Below are 20,732 nucleotides of genomic sequence, written 5' to 3' on the forward strand. Positions count from 1 at the left end.
GTGAATGCTGAACTTGATTCCCCAGGCCAAAGCGACCCCTTATGGTTAATGCAGTTATTGCAATTTTGTTGATTTATCACAATAGATTATTTACATTTCAAAACCCAGAAGCCATTCATTCACAAATGTGATTGCACTTTAGTTTACATATTTAAATGTTCAGATATCAAGATTTAAATGAGGCAAAATAACATGCTTTTTCTCTCAAATATATTGTTATAATCATTTGTTTCAGATGTACTGTAATTATTTTCTGTATAAAAATTAAAATGGTGTTCAAAAAGTTTTTTTCCCTTTTTTCCAACTTGAGTCTTGAAAAAGAGGAGGTCGTCTTATAATCAGGGCCGTCTTATATTCGGGCCAATACGGTATATGATTTTAAAATTAAGAATTTTCCAGTAAAACATTGTAAGGGTGGCTAAACAGCTAATTAAAAGACTAATTTCTCATAATGCGGTTTGCCTAATTGTTGTATAGTCAAATCGTCTCAAAATATGATTCCACTTCACCTAACAATGCCATTTAAGACTTTTTTTTTTAATCGTGTCGTACGTACTTTTAAGTCTGATTGTAATTTGAATCATTTGATTCACCATACATAATAGACCAGACTGCAAGAGATCAATTTGGTACTAAATAAACTTTAATCCCCCAATGCAAAATACACAAAGTACAATAGTTGTACGCGAAGAAAAAATTCACAGTAAAAAATTTAAAGAAAATATCAACTATTCAGAGCTTCTGTGTGCCCTCACAAACTCAAATGCGAGCTGATGCAACTTTAATTGAAGCTCTTGCTGCTTCATCTTTGGAAGTGGTTCGATACGCTCTTGTATTTCCAGAAGACAGTGGCTTATTTTGTGGGTTGGTGAATTGTTTCCGTGGAATTTGATGGCTTGGAGAATCTCATTCTCCAGGTCTCCCACAGAGTCCTTTCGCTTTTTACCTGTATTATAAAAAGAGGTTGTTCATGCCATCACAACACAATCATACCATGTCCAACACAAACATTGGTTACATCGATTAATAAACTTTAAAACATACCACGCGGCCTTTGTGGTGTGACTGCCGGGGTGAAATTGGAGGGGTCCTCAGCTAACTGTGGAGGGGGAGTAGCACAGAGCTCAACGGCTGGCGTTTCTGCGATGTGACCCATGGCTGGTGTGCAGTCTGTCAGCGTGATTTCTGTGCTTCCCAAGGCAGGTGGTCCAGGAGGCGAGTCCATTGAGGGTGTAGTTGCTCGACAGATAGGCTCTATGCCAGGAGTGGGGTCCCCAATCAAACTCTGATGTTCGTCTTGGCTCATGTCTAAAAAAAAATATATATATAAGTAAATAATAAAAAATAAAATAACCCAAAACATAATAACAATGCTGCATTAATCACGGTGTCATATAGGGGTCATGGCATTCCTATGAGCAGATATGACGACTTTTTTTGTTCCTGAAAATTGCTCCCGTACCGCACAGAAACTTTACATGAACATCCAAACGAACCGAAATTGGTAGAGGTCTTTCTCGATGCTACAAATTTATCAAGGAACGCCATCACTGTTGTGTGTTTCCACGTCGACGCCGAACCAGCCGCTGATCCGCTCCTTTCTCCCTCCCTCCTTATTCTTTTGTTCCTGAGGTACGTGTCCCGCAGGTTCTTCCATTTGCGCCGACACGTATCCGCTGATGGAACAGGAACAGAAAAATATTGATTGGACAAACAGGCATTGCAAATTTGCAAATACACAAATAGCCAAGAGGCTGTGGAAGCCCAAAACTTAATTAAAGACTATGCAAGCCTGTAGAAAGTAGCTAAATAGCTTGGCTTTGTAGCCTGCTAGCCATTTAGCTACACGCGGTAGCTGACTTTGTTGCTTCCTTGAATGTTGCTGATATTACCATTGATTGTTGCGATTGTCTTTCAATCGATAATTGTAAACAAATGAAGCATAGTCGTTTTCCAGTTTTGTCCGACTTGTAGTAGTCAAGAATTTATAGTGGATCACAAAAGTGAGTACACCCCCTATGTTTCTGCAGATATTTAAGTATATCTTTTCATGGGGCAACACTGGCAAAATGACACTTTGACACAATGAAAAGTAGTCTGTGTGCAGCTTATATAATAGAGTTAATTTATATTCCCCTCAAAATATAGCCATTAATATCTAAACCCCTGGCAACAAAAGTGAGGACATCCCTTAGAAACATACAACGTACATCTTTAAATGTCCAAATTGAGTACTGCTTGACATTTTCCCTCCAAAATGTCATGTGACTCGTTACAGGAGTGCTGTCAGCATTGCTGCAAAGATTGAAGAGGTGGGGGGTCAGCCTGTTAGTGCTCAGACCATACACCGCACTCTACATCAAATTGGTGTGCATGGCCAGGAGGAAGCCTCTTCTGAAGATGGCACACAAGAAAGCCCGCAAACAGTTTGCTGAAGACATGTCAACATGACATGACATGGTTCCAGTAATCCATGTGCTTTGTTCACATGTCATCAGCAAACTGTTTGCGGGCTTTCCTTTGCGGGTGGGGCAGCGTAGGGTCGGTCGCTAATGGGCTTACACTCACAAGGGATTCACACGATTACTGGGTTCTAGATCACAGAGCTGATTTGTGTCCACTCTACTAGAGATGTCCCGATCCGATATTTGGATCGGATCGGACACCGATATGGGCAAAAAAATGCGCATCGGTAACGGATCGGCCGACACGGGAAAATTCCGATCCAGTTTATTTCAAAAACTCCGGTCCGTGTTTTCCAGCGCACCAATATACATAATCCATTCCAGTTTTTGCTTCGGTTTCCCTAAAATCTGGTCCGCATTTTACGGCACTCCTTCAACACACTACATTACCGTCTCCTAATTTACCGAGAGACTTTATCGGTAAAAATGTCAGCTGTGTGGGATCGTTTCACCTTAAAGGACGACAAAGACGAAGAGGCAGAGTGCAACATTTGCCACAAAGTCAAGCGTGGTGGTAAAGCTGTAAGAAGTTTTAATACAACCAACCTAATCAAGCATTTAGCGACATGCCACCACAAACAATATAAGGAGTATGTTAAGAAAACCGAAGACAAAAAGAAGGGTCCTACGCAACTAACACTGGCAGAAAGTTTTGCTATGCGCGACAAACTGGCACTTGACAGTCCCAAAGCCCAGGCAATAACAAGAGTCATTGCCGAAGAATTCATTCTGGATGATGAGCCATTATCTCTCGTGAGTAAAGACGCACCATCCAACACTTTTATGCTGCATTCCAGAGAAGTGGGAAGTCGGATTTATCCCACTCGGATGGTACCAGTTCCGACCTCAAAGCGTTCCAAGCAAATGTAAACAACAAAGATGGCTGATCGCGACGAGGTGTGTTTTATTTTGGCCATCCAAAGACAGTTTGACCTCCAGCGAACCTGCCTTCCTATAAGCGATCAAATAGTAGAGGAAAAACGACGGCTGAGTTATTGCCCACACTGTAAACTGCCTTTTATTAGTTACGTCCTTTGCTGATCGTCAATATAAAAACGTAGCACAACAAAGATAATTCACTGTATGAGAAAATATACATGGCGTCTCAAATAAACTTGATTTACTTCATTATTGTGTTATCATTCAATACGTTTTCTTGAGCGCCATTTTGTCCAGTGACGTCAGATTGAAACAACTTGGAAGTCGGGGTAGTTATTTTTTCTCCGACTCCGCGACTTGGACTTCCCAGTTCGAGTGGCGTTCCAATGATATTTTCCTAGTAGGAGGTCAGAAAAGTCCTACATCCCACTTTTCTGGAACGCAGCATTAGAACCACGGTACAACATGCCCAGACGTCATTACATCCTTCAGCGATTCAGCCGTGGAAGATTCGAGAACAATTCACAAACATCCAAATTCCGATTATTGAAATATGTCAAGTAAAGCGAAAGTAATACACAGCGCGGTCTTCGGGACGCAATGAGAAACGGACGGCATTGCGTCCCAAGAGTAAACATCATGCTTGTCTAATAGATATCATATGTATATAGAACTAGATGCACAATGACAGACTCGACGCCGTTAGCAACATATGCAATGAAAACTACATGCGGTAGTAAACAGCCGCCATCTTAAAGCAGGAGACTTCCCTTGTAGGCTGTTGTAGTGAACCTTTCAAGCGAACCTAATTAACTTTTTTATCTAAAATACTCCTAAATCGGCAAAATATTGACTTGAATCTATCTTCAAAACAGTTTTAAAACTTTCACATGTCAAAAGTAGACAGAAGGAAAATTATGGAATAACGGGAGCAATTTTAACAACTTTAACAGTTGATTCGCAAAATTAAATGAACTGAATGTAGTTTAAAGCTGCTGATACAGAATGGGAACTTGAGTATTTCATTTACCGTTTTAAAATGTTAACTTGATACTGAAATAGTCGTTTATTTAAACCTGAGAGGCTTTTTATCCAATTATTGTAACTAAAGCACAAAACATTAAAAATCATCTAATAGCTTGAGGGGTTTGTGGGATTTTCCACTGACAGTTCACAATATTATTTGCACGTTTTACTGACTGACTATGCCATTTCTGTTTGTTATTTATAATGTTTTGTGTTTGTCACTGAATAAACAGGTCAGTTTCTTGTTACCAACCATTGTGTGTTATTCAAACTCACCTAATTCAGCTGGCTAGTTGTTATCAAAAGTCCTAAAACTAGGGCTGTCCCAAACGACTAATTTTCTCCCGATTAGTCAGCCGACTATTTTTACGATTAGTCGACTAATCTAATAATTAAAAAAATATTTTTTTTTGTTTTTGTTTACTAATTTAGCAATGACATTTTTGTTGACGCTTATCAATTTACAAAAAACATATTGGAACACTTAAATTATTTACTAAAGTACAAATAAACACGTAAATAACAATAATAAATCACAAATAAACAATGACTTCAAATGCTGATAGAATTAACTAGTGTAGCATCCCGATTGAAAAGATGGTCTCTTAAACTGATGGTTTACAACTTTTATTCCATCCTTGATGTAATCACACTGTAAGAGCTATGGTGCACACAAATAAAACAACACAATTAGAAATAAAAAAAACTTTTCACTTTTTCCTTTTAAACCTTATTTATATATCAATGAATTGCCTATATGAATTGCCTTTACCTTAATTTATTATCATTGACAATCTCTTCCTTGAGTGCAATCACTGTATATACTGTATATATTTATGACCTTTTAACGTTATAGCATTTTCTATACCATAAAATAAACCATAACATGAAATAAACCTTTCAGTTGGAAATACTAATAGCACTTATAGGGCCCATTGTCAATGAAACATTATTATTTAGTAAAGCGACAGCACCCTCTGGTGTACAAAAAATGAAAAAAATTTTTTTTTTACAAACGGTGACGGCGCTTGAGGTGTTTATTCACGGCCGACGTGCAGCCAAGCTTGGCAGTGAAGAGACAGGACACAAGAGTGTACCCTCCTTTATTTCTTTGAAATAAGTCAATGTTTTGGACACTCTGGTGCGCTTTTTTGGCTTTGTGCCGCTCTCCCCGCTTGCATACAGAGCATCCGACATTCTGAACTTTCCGCGCATATTTTTTTTTAACCCTTCATTAACCGTCGACGGGATGTTGTGCTCGTCGACGGATTTACGTCATCGATGACGTCGACTAATCGGGACAGCTCTACCTAAAACCCTTTTCAACATGAGTCTGACAACTAAGTAAGGAGGGTAAATAACTTTAAACTTTAATACATGCTCAGATAGGCCGCTATCGGTATCGGCCAGTATCGGTATTGGATCGGAAGTGCAAAACAATATCGGTATCGGATCGGAAGTGCAAAAACCTGGATCGGGACATCCCTACACTCTACCCCTTTCAATAACTTAGCTTATAGACTCCCCCACTCCCGTCCCCCTCTTTCCCTGGTCAAGAGGCCCCCCACATGGCGTCAACCGGAAATACATCTAGCTGACGATAGCACAAACATATTAGTAGTTTGTGTAGATGTTCAATGTATTTCTTGTTGTTGTTTGCGTTTCTTTTCTTTCTTCTCTTGTGTTTCTTTCCTTCTGTTCCCCCATAAACCCTTCCGCAAATAGTTTGCTGAAGACATGTCAACAAAGCACATGGATTACTGTAACCATGCCCTATGGTCTGATGAGACGGGCGGGCTTACTTGTGTACCGTCTTCAGAAGAGGCTTCCTCCTGGGGTGACAGCCATGCACACCAATTTGATGTAGAGTGCGGCGTATGGTCTGAGCACTAGCAGGCTGACCCCCCACCTCTTCAATCTCTGGAGCAATGCTGACAGCACTCGTGTGACGGGTAACATGACATTTTGGAGGGAAAATGACAGGCAGTAATCAATTTGGACATCTAGGGATGTATGTAGTTTCTAAGGCGTTTACTCACTTGTTGCCAGGGGTTTAGGTTATATGGCTATATTTTGAGTTATTTTGAGGGGAAAATAAATTAACTCAAATATACAAGCTGCACACAGACTACTTTTCATTGTGTCAAAGTGTAATTTTGTCAGTGTTGTCCCAAGAAAAGATATACTTAAATATCTGCAGAAATGTGAGGGGGTGTACTCACTTTTGTGATACACTGTAAGGTGTAAGCAAAGACGATACAAGTCAGCAGAAAGTAAATACATTGCTTGGCTTTGAGTACTGTAGCCAGTTTACAATTTAGCGGTTGCTACCTTTTTTGCTTTAGCTGCGGCGTTAAGTACTTACCAGAAACATTGAGCGCGACGCTTATTTCCCTCCAGGCAGCGTCCTTCTTGTTCCGGTCTTTATATGTCGGCAACGTCGTGTCGTAAAGGACAGGATGGTCACTCACAGCAATTATCAAAGAGGCTTCCATTTTTTGCACAGATCCTGCAAATGCAGATGGCTGTGATGGACCCGTTTGCTCCACTGCAGTCGTAGCAGCCAATGGCTCTGGCACTTCCTCTGCAGATGACACAGGTACTTCCAGTGCAGCCAATGGCTCTGGCCCTTCCTTTGCAAATGACACAGGTGCTTCCAGTGGTTCTTCCTTTGTTGTATTGTCAAATTGCTGCAAAACATTACTATTCTCTTCTTCCTTCACATGAGCCGGTGTTTTAACTTTAGTATGCTCCATTTTAGGCCTTTTGGCAAAGTCCGCTGCTCCCGTCTCCACGCCAGGAATGTTCAAATCCGGTGGTTGCTGTTTGACGCCCATTGTCGGTCCAGCCGATATATTGTGATCTTTTCGGGGAAAGAAAAGAAACACCCTTCCTTACTCTGAGTATAAGACAAAAACATTTCAGGCACACACATATTAAAATTTAAAGGAGGTATACTGTGGAAAATTGACTTTTTAAGGGCCTGTGCCCCTGTCTGTGTGTTATTTTTTTGTAAAGAGGTGGCTCCTGTTTTTTTCATGGTAAAACACCCAAAAATATTTTAATGCAATGCTAAGTTAGTAACTTTTCATCGTATTGACCTAATACGGCAAGTCGTGTGAAACATAAGACAAAATATGATGACGATTTATTGATCAATTCTCCGCGTTCACGTTTAATAACCTAAATTACCATAGTTATTTAAATATTTATTGTCAAGAGAGGAATTTAAGCACCAATACACTCTATTATAGGTCCAAGCATCATCATACGTCATTTTAAGAACCTCCCTTTACGCTAACACCCCCACTATTATTAGAGTATTATGTAGGGATGCCCTGATCTACTCACATCATCAGAAATCTGGCCGATTGCGCCATTTTTCAGAGGATCGTAATTGGGTGAAAAGGATCTCGTTTTGAATTTTAAAAATATATTTATGTTTTTCTGCTTCATGCTTGTACAGTGCCACAGCCTCTCACCCTCCCTCCTGCTAAGCAGTGCGGCCAAACTGTCCAGCTTGTATTTGGTACTTAAAATTAATGATGATTGACAGGCGTGTAACTTTGATCTTGCCAGAGAAGCTTGGTAGCTCTATGATCAAAGGTACAAACGTGTCAATTATCACTAAACTTGCATAACACTTGGGTAAAGGAGACGCCTGCTGGTGAGACTGTGGAACAAATGGAGCGGACCACTCATATATATTTTAGATATGCAACGTTATTACACCCTACTGGACTGTAATTCATGCACATTTGGAGAACATTTTCGGGCAACATCTCTCTTTTAAATGTGAATGTCTGTATCTGGGTGATTTGAAGCTGGAAAATTGGAGTTAAGTTAATGATTAAAAACGTTTGATTCTATTAGCAGCCACTAAGAAATCTATTACTAGGAATTGGCTTTGAAAAAGAATCACGTACTATTGAGGAATGGATAGATACTGTACATAAAATTTACATCACGGGGAAGCTGTCGTTTTCGCTTAAATTTGAGATCAATACATTTTATTTGATATAGTCCAAGTGGACAGAGTACGTGAAACCAATTAGAATGGATTTTAATTGACGCTCAAAAGAGAAAGTACCTCCTAATTATGTTGGGTAACTAAGAAAACAATACCTGATTTGCTCCCAAATATTTTAACTTGTGTTTTTTTGGTCATTCATTTAAGTTCTTTTTCTATTTCCTTTAAAAGAAAAATGTAATGAATCAAGAAATAGACCATCTTCATTCACTATTGTAAATACAATGTATATTACTTTTGAGAATCGAAATAAAAGGAGGGGAAAAATTAACTTGCTTAAGTGTGCTGTGGCAACTCATTGTGTAAGTGAGAGGCTGTTCTCAGCAGCGTGAGCGTCAAAGCGTGAGTGGATTTGAGTGGACTCATTCTATGAAACATTTAATAAAGACAAGCATTTTTCTACGTTATTCTTGTTTAAACAAGGATTTTCGATCCTTTAAAGATGAATAAGGAAGCAGAACAATTTTGAGGCCCAAATTTCATGGTAAGCAATAGAGGTGTGCGAAATTTCTGATTCTTAGATTATTCGCGATTCGGCCGTGGAAGATTCGAGAACGATTCACAAACATCCAAATTCTGATTATTCAAATATGTCAAGTAAAGCGGAAGTAAAACACACTCAGCGCGCCGCGCGGTCTTCGGGACGCAATGAGGAACGGAGCGAGAGTAGCTAAACATCATGCTTGTCATTACCTGGCCCCTCGGGTAATGCCAATGCTCAACTCACGGCTCTAGCTCAACTCATGCCGCGAGATAAAAAAACAACAACAACAACAAAACTGGCTGCTGCCGACAGCTGCTACAAAGTACATCCACATAATGTTACGGTAGATCATATTTATATAGAACTAGATGCAAAATAGACTCGGTGGTGTTGGCAGCACATGTATGGAAAGCTAGATGCGGGCGTTAGTAAACGGCCGCCATCTTAAAGCAGTAGACTTCCCTGCAAGGCTGTTGTAGCGAACCTTTCAAGCGAACCTAATTAACTTTTTATCTAAAATACTCCTAAATCGGTAAAATATTGACTTGAATCTATCTTTAAAATAGTTTTAAAACTTTCACATGTCGAAAGTAGACAAAAGGGAAATTATGGAATAACGGGAGCAATTTTAACAACTTAAACGGTTGATTCACAACATTAAATGAATTGAATGTAGTTTAAAGCTGCTGATACAGAATGGGGATTTGAGTATATTATTTATTGTTTTTAACTGTTAACTTGATACTGAAATAGTCGTTTATTTAAGCCTGTGAGGCTGTTTTTATTTTTTTATTTTTTACAGTTTCTGTAACTAATGTACAAAACATTAAAAGCAGCTAATAGCGAGGGGGGGGTGTCATCAATAATCGATTTATAATCGAATCGTAGCCTCTGAATCGTAATCGAATTGTTAGGTGCCCAAAGATGCCCACCTCGAGTAAGCAATATGTCTATGTATGAATGTTAAAAGAAGCTACAGATTTTGGCTGAATTTTCTCAAGGAGGCTGTTGCATCGTTCAGTAAGGACGTTATTCTTATTTAAACAAGAATAACGTAGAAACACACATTGTGAAGGTGGCACTGTGGGACAGTAACATGTTTGGAACTTTTGTTCTAAAAAAACTTTTTAAATGAAAAATTACAACTTTTTGTTTTTCGGTATTGGATCGGACTGGGTAACAGCAGATTCTCAAAATCAGGTGACTCGGACGCGGGTGCAAAAATATGCGATCGGGACATCCCCAGTATTATGTCCTACTAGTGTTGCATTAGGTTGCTGTTGTCATTTTACCAGCCATTTTAAATCAGAAATCAGTTTTCAGTTGTAAGGCCATCATTTCCAATCATTACAACTCTAATTTACAGATATGATAAGAATGCAGTTACTTTTCATAAGGATAATATATTCCTATCTTTCTAAAATTAAATTTCCAATTTTGAAAAAAAAAAAAGAAGTCATTTTTAGGGATTTAGTTTTTACTTGAAACAAAAGTAAACAATAGTGGTAAATTGAATTTAAAAAAATCTAATGGTAAAACCCCTGTGGTGCTACAACGATTAATCGATTAACTCGAGTAATTTGATTAGAAAAAAGCTTTGCATCAAATTTTGCTGCTTCGAGTATTCGTTTAGTTAGAGTGGCGTTGAAATGGTTTTGAAAGGGTTTGCATTTAGTTTTATTGATTTGGGTGGACACACTGCCCTCTAGTGGTAATAATGGATATGACATAACTCATTCAAAACGGCTGAATCGAGATGCTCCCTGTTAATTCAAAATAAGATTAGTTTTTGTTTGCCAATATTTTTTATGCATTCGTAATTTAGTTTATAGGTATATGTAGCCGTTTTTGTGGGAATGTGTGTTTCAACAATTTGTTAACAGCATTGTAAAAAAAAAAATACAAAAAATTCATAATAATAATCATATTTTTAGCATTTAAGCTAGCAGACTTTTGCACAGCAAGTTGGCTAATTGTTCTTTTGCTGTACTTGGATCTTATTTATTTTTTATACCGTTTGAGGCTAAACTCAAGCATTTTCTTTTCAGATTAAAGTGCAATTCTGCATTGTTGGAAGAAACACTCGAGAATTTTATTTTGTATTCCCATTGAACGCTCTTTTGAAAGTGCAATCTTGGCAAGCCTTTGTTTCACATCTCCAAAAACGTATTCTGTAACGCATTTAATATTCCTAATCCAATTGCTCGAACTAACTTGTTTAAATTTTAATCGACTACTAGAATTATCGATAGTTGCAGCCCTAAACCGCTGTGAAATTTTTGTTTTCATTCCATTTTCAAAATCTTGGGTGTCAATTTATTAATCGTTTCAGGCACTATCCCCTCAAACACAAACAAAACATTTTAATTTTACACTTACACAAGTTAGTCCTCGTGGTCAACGGTAACTGTTCGGAAAAAAGCTAACGTCTACTCACGTTAGCACGGATTTTCGATCCTTTATAGATGAATGATGAAGCAGAACTTCAGAAAAGTAAAGGTTCATTTGTAAAGAATTTTGAGTTCCAAATTTCCTGGTAAGCAATATGTCTATGTATGAATGTTAAAAGAAGTTACAAACCGATTTTGGCTGAATTCCTCAAGGAGGTTGTTGCATCGTTCAGTAAGGACCGCAGACGGTCGTTCTCCTCTTGGTAGGCTTTTATCATAAGCGTCACATCTTTAAATATGACATTGGCGAAATTGTTAAAACGTTCAGTCAAAAGCGTTTGGAACGTTTCCATCTGGATGATGGTCGACATGTTAGAAAAATGAAATGCAATGCAAGTAGTATGCAACTACTATTGTAGAGCTCAAACTGTATCAAAGACAACGTGAAGAAAGAATACCCGGAAGGTAAACTTCAAGGATAATTCCGCCTTTTCCGGTCATCTTCGCTTGAAAAGAAACATGTAGGTTCATTACCGCCACCTCCTGGTAGGGAATGTAATGACCATTACAGCATAACTGATGGAAATAAATGTTTTCACAGAGCATCACTCACCGTGACATGACTACTAGTCCTTCTAAAAAAATTAGCATATTGTGATAAAGTTCATTATTTTCTGTAATGTACTAATAAACATTAGACTTTCATATATTTTATATTCATTACACACAACTGAAGTAGTTCAAGCCTTTTATTGTTTTAATATTGATGATTTTGGCAAAAAAGTCAAGAAAAAATTCTACTCCAGACTCAGTCCACTGTTTCTCCAGTTCCCCCAAGGTCTGAAATAACAGACCTTGGGGGACCTGCAGACAAATAACAACTACCCAAGAAGAAAATGTAGATCTTTTGTCAAGGACTTTATAAGAAGGGCTAACATAATGTAGGCATGGAAAAAACATGCGCGTATCGAGTAATTATAAAATATCAGCATTTAGCGGCGTTATTCGGTCACACTTTTTGCTCCCACCGTTCAAAAGGTTCAGTCCAGGAACTGCTTGTAGAGGGAAAAGCTGACATGTAGCCAGAGGTGGGTAGTAACACATTACATTTACTCCATTTAATTAACTTGAAAAACAGGGGCGCTGGAGTCACTCACCGCAGAGGGTGCTGAGGATCTCTTTTAGTTTTTCCCGTTCAAAAATGGCCGTTTTGGTCCAAATTCGTCATGCCTGCGCATTTTCTTCATACAAGGCGTGCACAATGGCAGTACTCACGCATTCTGGATGGTTTACGTACTACTACTAGGCTACTACAAAGACAGCGTTCTATTTCACCAACAGTGTGTGTTGGAGTTTTTGTACTGGAAAAAAGCGCTTGTGTATTATAATGCAATTCCCCGAAGCTAGACAGCGTAATGAACCACAAACACATTTGAAAACTAAAACCAAGGCTTATTGGACATTAAGTCCCCCTTTCACAAATAGCGCCTTATTCAACGTGACCCAGTAGCAAGCAAGGTATCAGGTGGTGACCATGTTAATAATACTTTCCCGACATAGTATATAATTAATCCCCAAAGTTAAATACACTATTGTTTTAATGTTTTGTTTATTTCCACCCCCCCCAAAAAAAATCTACCATTTTTTCCCCTCCCCTACACCAGGGGGTGCTGCAGCACCCCACTTCCAGCGCCACTGCTTGAGTAACTTTATGAGAAACATCTACTTCTAAGAGAATTTTTACTACGCCATATGTTTAACTTGAGTAGATTTGTGAAGAAACCCTGCTACTTTTAGTTAACTAGTCATTACATTTTTCGTCTTTATTCTACATATTCGATTTTAGTTTAATTTTGTCAGATGCGGACAGATTCTATTATCCCAATCAAATGTAACAAGTCACATGACCACACAAAAACTTGCATTTGGAAGTCCTATAACTGTGCCAGCCTGTTTAATCACGTGGCGTCTTTCAAGCGCCATAAAAATGAAACTATTTAACAGTCAACATTACGAGAAAGCGCAGATTTCAACCTCTGCCGCGGTTTTTATTTGTCACCGATAGACAACGGAAATCCTGATATCGTTTGAATTTCATGGTAGGATATGTTTTCTCCAATAGAGGCTACTCAGACTCCTTGAACAGATGATGTTTCATTTCTGTAGCTCTGTTGTCAGAATTCAATGATTTTTGTCTTTTTTTTGGCCTAATATGCTCACACAGTAGATTATAGTACAATATAATCTCACTTTATAGTGATGACTTTTGTGCTGAGAAAATAAATTATACCATTGTTTTAAAAAAATCAAGACATTGTGAGCAATTACTCGCAATGTGACACGTTACTTGAGGATTCTTTCTCCCGAATACTTTTTTACTTGTACATGAGTATTTTTTTTTGGATGACCACTTTTGCTTGAGTACTATTATTTTGAAATAACGCTACTCTTACTTGAGTAAAAGTTTTGGCTATCCTACCCACCTCTGCGTTTACGTTGGGTGGACAACCAAACCACAGGATAAGCATGTGACACGTTTTGCAATAATACCGACAAAATGCTTGATGTTTTCTTCTGTTTCCAGTTTTTTCAGAGGGAAGCAAGAGTTGTAGGGATTCACCCTGTGAGAAAATTAATGACTAGGTTTGATCTGCTAAGCATCATTCTTGCTATAAAAATTCTTTTGAACAGCAAGCAGTGTAAACCTGGAGGCTGAACAAAATCTGTTGTAGGTCAGTAATTTGTTTGGATTTCAAAATAATTTCCCATAAAATAATGTAATTACACACACAGTGTTGGATTTCAGCAGTTTCCTGTAGCAGTGTTTATGCCACAGAAGCATTTTAATTTAGTGTCACTTATAAATCCACATTTAAATTACAGAGTTATGAAGAGCATGGCATCAAATATGACTTTCTTTCGTAACTATACAACGGTCCAACATGTAGTGAAAACCCATTGTAGAGAGTTAACGATAAAAAGTGATAATCATGTGTACATGGAAGTGCAACCAGGGGCGGACCCACCAGGGTAACATGGGGTGGCAAGTGCCACCCTAAGAGACAGGGTTGCTACCACAGTCATCAATAGAGGCGTGCAAATTTTCCGATTCTTAGATTATTCGTGATTCAGCCGTGAAAAATTCGAGAACGATTCACAAACATCCAAATTCCGATTATTTATTTATACCAGGTAAAGCCGAACTAAAACACAGTCAGCACAGTCTTCGGGACGCAATGAGGAAAAGACCGAGAGTAAATATCATGCTCAACTCATTCCGCTAGATAAAAAACCCAATAATATTTGACTGAGGACAGCCGATACAAATAATGCCCTGATGGTAGTTGCTACAAACATACGTCCACATAATGCTACAGTAGATATCACATATATATGGAACTAGATGCAAAATGACAGACTTGTCAGCGTTAGTAAACAGCCGCCATTTAAAAGCAGTAGACTTCTCTGATCTAGCGAACCTAATTAACTTTTTATCTAAAATACTCCTAAATCGGCAAAAGCTTGACTCTATCTTTAAATGATGAAACAGTTTGAAAACTTTACATGTGGAATTATGGAAATATCAAAAATATAATGGGCATCAATAATCGATTAATAATCGAATCGGAGCCTCTGAATCGTAATCGAATCGTTAGGTGCCCCAAGATTCCCAGCTTTAGTAGTCACCGATTAAAAAAATAAAAAGCCCCTGTTAATTTGACATTACTGCCATCAATTAAGTAGTGCTGTCAGTGAGGATATTACTAATAATTATTATATTAAAAAGCTTGTATGAAGCTAAGTTGCTCTATCTCAGTTTTTAAATATCACCAGGGCCTTTTTGTAGCGTCTACGTATGATTTCTACTAGGGCTGCAGCTATCGAATATTTTAGTAATCGAGTAATCGACTGAAAATTTTATCGATTAATCGAGTAATCGGATAAAACAAATATATTTTTAGGTGAAGAGCAATTATAAATATACATGAGAAAACAAGACATTTAATCTAATCTTGAACCATTTTCACTCAATCAATGTCTTTATTTTCGATGTATATTGTTGAAAACAGCCAACAATTGTATCTCAGATGTAACTAGAATAAAAAAAAAGACTAATTCACTGCTTTCACTCAAAAAACTTTTAGATCTTATTAAAATGTGTATATATATATCTTACCTAAAAATGCCGTTACGCGTGACAACACACATCACTTAAAAGTTGGGATTTTTTTCCCACGTGTTTCAATTGAATTTCTATTTGTGTCAAGCCATTTTTATGGTTAAGTTTTAAGTTAGTCTAAAATGTAAGTCCTAATAGGATTTTGAGTTTTTTCAGTGTTCAAAATAAATGTATGATACAGGCTGTATTGGAGCACATTAGGGATCAGTGCTACTTGGTGTTTTATCCAGCAATGACTACTGAGCTAAAATTGATAGTTAGAATTATTAAGTTTTTATTTTACACCCTCATCACTCCACAATGCTATGTTATGTTAAAGCCTGTATGTAAGACATGTTAGCCACGCATCGACAGTGGTCATAATTAATAGAAACCTAGCCCACCGCAGGTCTAACGTTACGTGAGCTAGTAGTGACAGTAACGTTAATCTTATTTATTAGCGCTTAGCGCTCTTTATAAGCGCATAGCGCCCTACTGCTTTAAGATGGCGGCTGTTTACTAACGCTGCCCAGACGCGGCCGAGTCAGTCATTTAGCATCTAGTTCAACATACATGTGATCTCTATGAGACGCATCAGACGCTACATGCTACCAACGTAGCATCTGTGCGGGCTAGTATTTGTAGCGTCGTTTGTAGCGGCTGTAGTAAGTTTTTTTTTCCTTCTTCTTCTTCCTCTCCGCACGTGACATCAGCGCGTTGTCCCGCATTAAAAATAGTCCGAGCAAAACGTGATGCTTAGAGCTGTCAAAATAAACGATTACTCGAGGTGAATAAAATTACTCGGATCAGTTTTTAAACTCGAGTTACTCGAGTTCCTCGAGTATTCGTTTCAGCTCTAATTTCTACTGATTCAATATGTGTACACCTCTCCCATATGTTGACACTATGAGTGTAATAATCGATGTGGATCAATATATGGCGGAAAACACAAGACAAGACTGAAAAAGTAGTTTCTGCTCTTGCACTCCTCTTTAAAAGAAACTGCTCTATTTTAAGCCAAAACAACTGTTTTGTCTGATAGAACAATATGTCTATATGCTGCCATAGCAGATTCATGGCGCATTAAGCCCCCGAACTATTTTTAATTTGTCCGTTTTACCCTGAAAACCCCCGTTTACAGACGTCCCGCAACCGCTTTTGTTTCAACCGAGCCATCAAAAGAAGGCAAGAAATTATATTTATTTAAGTTTAAAATATGCGAGTGAATAATTTTTAAAGTCGTTTTTTTTTTAAAACGAAATATTGGACATCAATTACTGTTTCTAAGCTAAAAATGACAAACATTTTGAATAATAAATATAATTAATTACCTTCATTTAATGGCTGGGTTGAAACAAAAGCGGTTGCGCGATGTCTGTAAACAGGGGCTTCCAGGGTAAAACGGACAAATTCAAAATAGTTCAAGGGCTTAATGCACCATGAATCTGCTATGGCAGCATATAGAAATATTGTTCTAACAAACACAACAGATGTTTTGGCTTCAAATATAGCAGTTTATTTTAAAGAGGAGTGCAAGAGCAGAAACTGCTTTATCAGTCTTGTCAGTGTTTTTCGCCATGCTCCTGTCCCCCTCTCGCCACCTCTGTAAATATCTTTTCTAGTGCCGCCCCTGGGTGCAACTGCAATGTAAGGATGCACTAAAGACACAATACCCCACCGTTCTTGGTGTTTTGCAGAAAGGATGTTGTACTTCTAGCCTATTCCTCCAAAAAAGTCCTTCTGCCACTTCTCCTTTTGATGCTGCCCGCAAAGATCCTGCAATTTGTTGTTATTCAGAACCAAAGTATGCTCATCCATGCACTCTTCAGAGTCATCTTTGTCCACCTTCAATCCATAGGCTATCCCAAGCCAGCTCGGGCGCTCGAAGTATAGTCAGATGGATTCTGTTGTCCTCAAGTCTTATTGCAATATTTAGACTTGGCAAGACAACAGAAAGTAAACATTATGAACCCATAGCTTGCTTCTTGTTCCTCTGGATTCTGTTTGTCAGAAAGTGGGGGCATTTTTTTTTTTTTTTTAGTATTAGCTCTAGAACTGCCAGTTCTTCAAGAAATGGTGGAGTGAACATTTGGAACCATTGATTTAATGATCCATTTGTTTCACTTTTTTCCACAGGTTTTGTGTCTAAGTTCAGAATTTTTAACATTAGGATTAACCTTCGCGTTAGCGGGGGTTTAATTAGTCGGTGGAGTTGATTTTTAAAAATTCCATGCAGTTAGTTAGTTATTTATTAGTTTCAGGGCTCCGGAGTGGCTAAGCTAGCGCGAGGTAATGAGCCCGTCCTAGCATGCCAATAAAAAACAACATACAGTTGTGGTCAAAAGTTTACATACACTTGTGAAGAACATAATATCATGGCTCTCTTGAGTTTCCAGTTATTTCTACAACTCTGATTTTTCTCTGATAGAGTGATTGGAACAGATACTTCTTTGTCACAAAAAACATTCATGAAGTTTGGTTCTTTTATGACTTTATTATGGGTGAACAGAAAAAAAGTGATCAAATCTGCTGGGTCAAAAATATAGATACAGCAGCGCTAATATTTGGTAACATGTCCCTTGGCCATTTTCACTTCAATTAGGCGCTTTTGGTAGCCATCCACAAGCTTCTGGCAAGCTTCTGGTTGAATCTTTGACCACTCCTCTTGACAGAATTGGTGCAGTTCAGTTAAATTTGATGGCTTTCTGACATGGACTTGTTTCTTCAGCATTGTCCACAAGTTCTCAATGGGGTTTAAGTCAGGACTTTGGGAAGGCCATTCGAAAACCTTAAATCTAGCCTGATTTAGCCATTCCATTACCACTTTTGATGTGTGTTTGGGGTCATTGTTCTGTTGGAACACCCAACTGCGCCCAAGACCCAATCTTCGGGCTGATGACTTTAGGTTATCTTGAAGAATTTGAAGGTAATCCTCTTTCTTCATTATCCCATTTACTCTCTGTAAATCACCAGTTCCATTGGTAGCAAAACAGCCCCACAGCATAATACTACCACCACCGTGCTTGACGGTAGGCATGGTGTACTTGAGGTTAAAGGCCTCACCTTTTCGCCTCCAAACATATTGCTGGGCATTGTGGCCAAACAGCTCGATTTTTGTTTCGTCTGAACACAGAACTTTCCTCCAGAAGGTCTTATCTTTGTCCATGTGATCAGCAGCAAACTTCAGTCGAGCCTTAAGGTGCCGCTTTTGGAGCAAGGGCTTCCTTCTTGCACGGCAGCCTCTCAGTCCATGGCAGGCATGAAAATGGGTCAGGGGTTAAAAAGGTGAGAAGGGTGTGGAGGAAATATGTTCCAGTACACTGTACACCCCAACAAAATATTGAGCTCTGTCGACCCACACTGTGTTTCAGCAGGGCCATGCAGAGACCGGTGGAGGGGCGGGTGCTCGTAGATCAAAAGGGGCACATGAACAAGTGTTTAATACACCTTAAAACAACATGACTTCAGTTTTAACCAGCTTTAGATAATAATTGGCTGCGTCTGTGACATACTTTAATTGGGAGGGGGCAACAGTGAATAGAAATCAAAACTGTCATCAACACTTTCTGGCTGTGACTCAGTCAGTCTGCCTCTTTTCTTCCTCCAACCTCTGCATCAAAACTTCCTTCATCAACTTGTTCATCTGAGAACAAACCACATCAGATGGTCACTGAGCCACCAACAGCACAGTTTTTTTAAAACTATTATTTCATTATTATCCATACTTAACAACTCTAGCACCTAATGATTAATAAAGCAATGACATAAAAATCTAATAGAAAAATAACATTGTAATTGTGTTTATAATTGTATTTAATACCCGACTATCCTTGCAAACTTGTTCTTACCAGGTCTGCTATTCACCCAGCTGATGAGGTATCCACTGCCTTTAGCAGCCTCATCTAACTCCTTTTTTTATCCCTCAATCTCCCTTCCCTACGACGCATGTCTATGTAATGAAATATAAATATTTAAATAAAACAGACTCCCCGGTAGCTTTTAGTTTTAAAGCTTTCTTAATTTCTTTCTCTCTCAATAACGATGGAGGTAGATTTGTGTTTTTATTATTCAATCAAAAAACAAAGTTACCTCTATCAAAAACAAAGTTGCTTCAATCAAAATACAGTATATACTTTTAATCCCCAAAAAGTCACTTCAATAAAAAAAATTGTTTTTGATTGCAAAAATAAATTTGAGACAAAAAAAGCATTTGAAAACTATTTTTCTTGATTGAAACAAATTTTTCCATTGAAGTAATGTTGTTTTGCGTTTGGGCCATATTTTGGCTAGGACATTTGTGTCTTTATTATTCAATCAAATAAGTTGCTTCAAACAAAAAAATATATATAAAAAGAAAAACTTTGCACATGTGTCAATCACCGTTTACCAAAGCCTGAGAGGGTTTGAGTAGACTCACTATGAAGCATTTAATAAAGCCAAGCATTTTCTTACTACTTTATTCTTGTTTAAAAATAATTCGGTGGGGCAGTAACATGTTTAAAACTTATCATAATTCTTACATTTTGAAGTGCTTGAAAACCATTTATAAATGATACTTTGGTGAAAAAAGTGAAAAGACATGTCTTATATATATGTATCTTTTTTCCAATGTAAAATCTGAATAAATGCATTGAACACGCACAAAAAAGGAGGGGGGGGGGCGCTACTTCGCGGTTGTCACTTATTGCGGTGGGTTCCGGTCCCCATTAACTGCGAAAAACGAGGGATCCCTGTATTTCTGAAAAGCTTTAAGAAGCAGGACTCATTCCCACCACTCGTCGGGCCGGTGTTGTGCCGACGCAAAATTGGTCAGAACACCTGGCCGTCAGCTCAAATCCAAGCCGAAAATAACGCGTCTCCGGCGGACGACGGGAGCGATGTGAGGCGCCCCCTCCATCCGAGAGCATGCCGCTTAATTTGAGTCCACAGTGTGTTTCTTCGTTTATATTACCGCTAAATACACAAGCTTGACGCCAATTTAACGGGAGCTATTTTTTTTCATGGGAGATTTGGCTAGCTCGGGCAGTGTTCAACGCAAGCTGCAACGAATGGCAGTAACTTTTTTATATCGCAAAATGCGAAAACGATTGAAACCATTACTCACCAAATTCAATCTGCTGGCAAATACAGGCAAGTGTGTATGCTGCGCTCTGGTCTGCCCCGGTGTGGATAAGGCCTGCTCTTTGTTTTCGCAGCTTTGCAATGCCACCAAAGGCTCTCCGAGAACTCCATGTACAGTAAGGAGTGCGCGCGTTTGGAATAATGGAACGCAGCTTGGGCCGATGATTGGTTCTCGTCA

The 20,732-nt window shown here is 38.5% G+C and overlaps 1 protein-coding gene across 2 annotated transcripts; it reads right to left on the reverse strand.

Annotated features, from left to right (window-relative positions):
* Positions 1 to 607: 607 nt before the first annotated feature.
* LOC130922220 (uncharacterized) lies at positions 608 to 11,722 on the reverse strand. 2 transcript variants are annotated; one of them, XM_057846838.1, is made up of 5 exons: positions 11,465 to 11,722; positions 6,736 to 7,233; positions 1,497 to 1,676; positions 1,045 to 1,308; positions 609 to 946 (listed from the first exon to the last, which is right to left on the reverse strand). In XM_057846838.1, the coding sequence occupies exons 1-5, from the start codon at positions 11,643 to 11,645 to the stop codon at positions 729 to 731; spliced, it is 1,341 nt and encodes a 446-aa protein (XP_057702821.1). In that variant the 5' UTR covers positions 11,646 to 11,722; the 3' UTR covers positions 609 to 728. The 2 variants fall into 2 exon arrangements, with proteins under 2 accessions (XP_057702822.1, XP_057702821.1); XM_057846839.1 differs by lacking the exon at positions 1,497 to 1,676 and having other exon boundaries at positions 608 to 946.
* Between the last annotated feature and the right edge of the window lie 9,010 nt (positions 11,723 to 20,732).

The sequence above is a fragment of the Corythoichthys intestinalis genome, chromosome 9, assembly GCF_030265065.1.
Source record: "Corythoichthys intestinalis isolate RoL2023-P3 chromosome 9, ASM3026506v1, whole genome shotgun sequence".
In the NCBI taxonomy this organism is placed as follows: domain Eukaryota; kingdom Metazoa; phylum Chordata; class Actinopteri; order Syngnathiformes; family Syngnathidae; genus Corythoichthys; species Corythoichthys intestinalis.

What these genes read in the sequence shown, in the direction of transcription:
- LOC130922220 (XM_057846838.1), bottom strand. Translation starts at nt 11,645, where the DNA reads ATGTCGACCATCATCCAGATGGAAACGTTCCAAACGCTTTTGACTGAA. An exon ending in CGTCGCGCTCAATGTTTCTG is followed by an intron (nt 1,677 to 6,735) that starts GTAAGTACTTAA and finishes CTGTTCCATCAG; the next exon opens with CGGATACGTGTCGGCGCAAA. An exon ending in AAAGACCTCTACCAATTTCG is followed by an intron (nt 1,309 to 1,496) that starts GTTCGTTTGGAT and finishes ATTTTTTTTTAG; the next exon opens with ACATGAGCCAAGACGAACAT.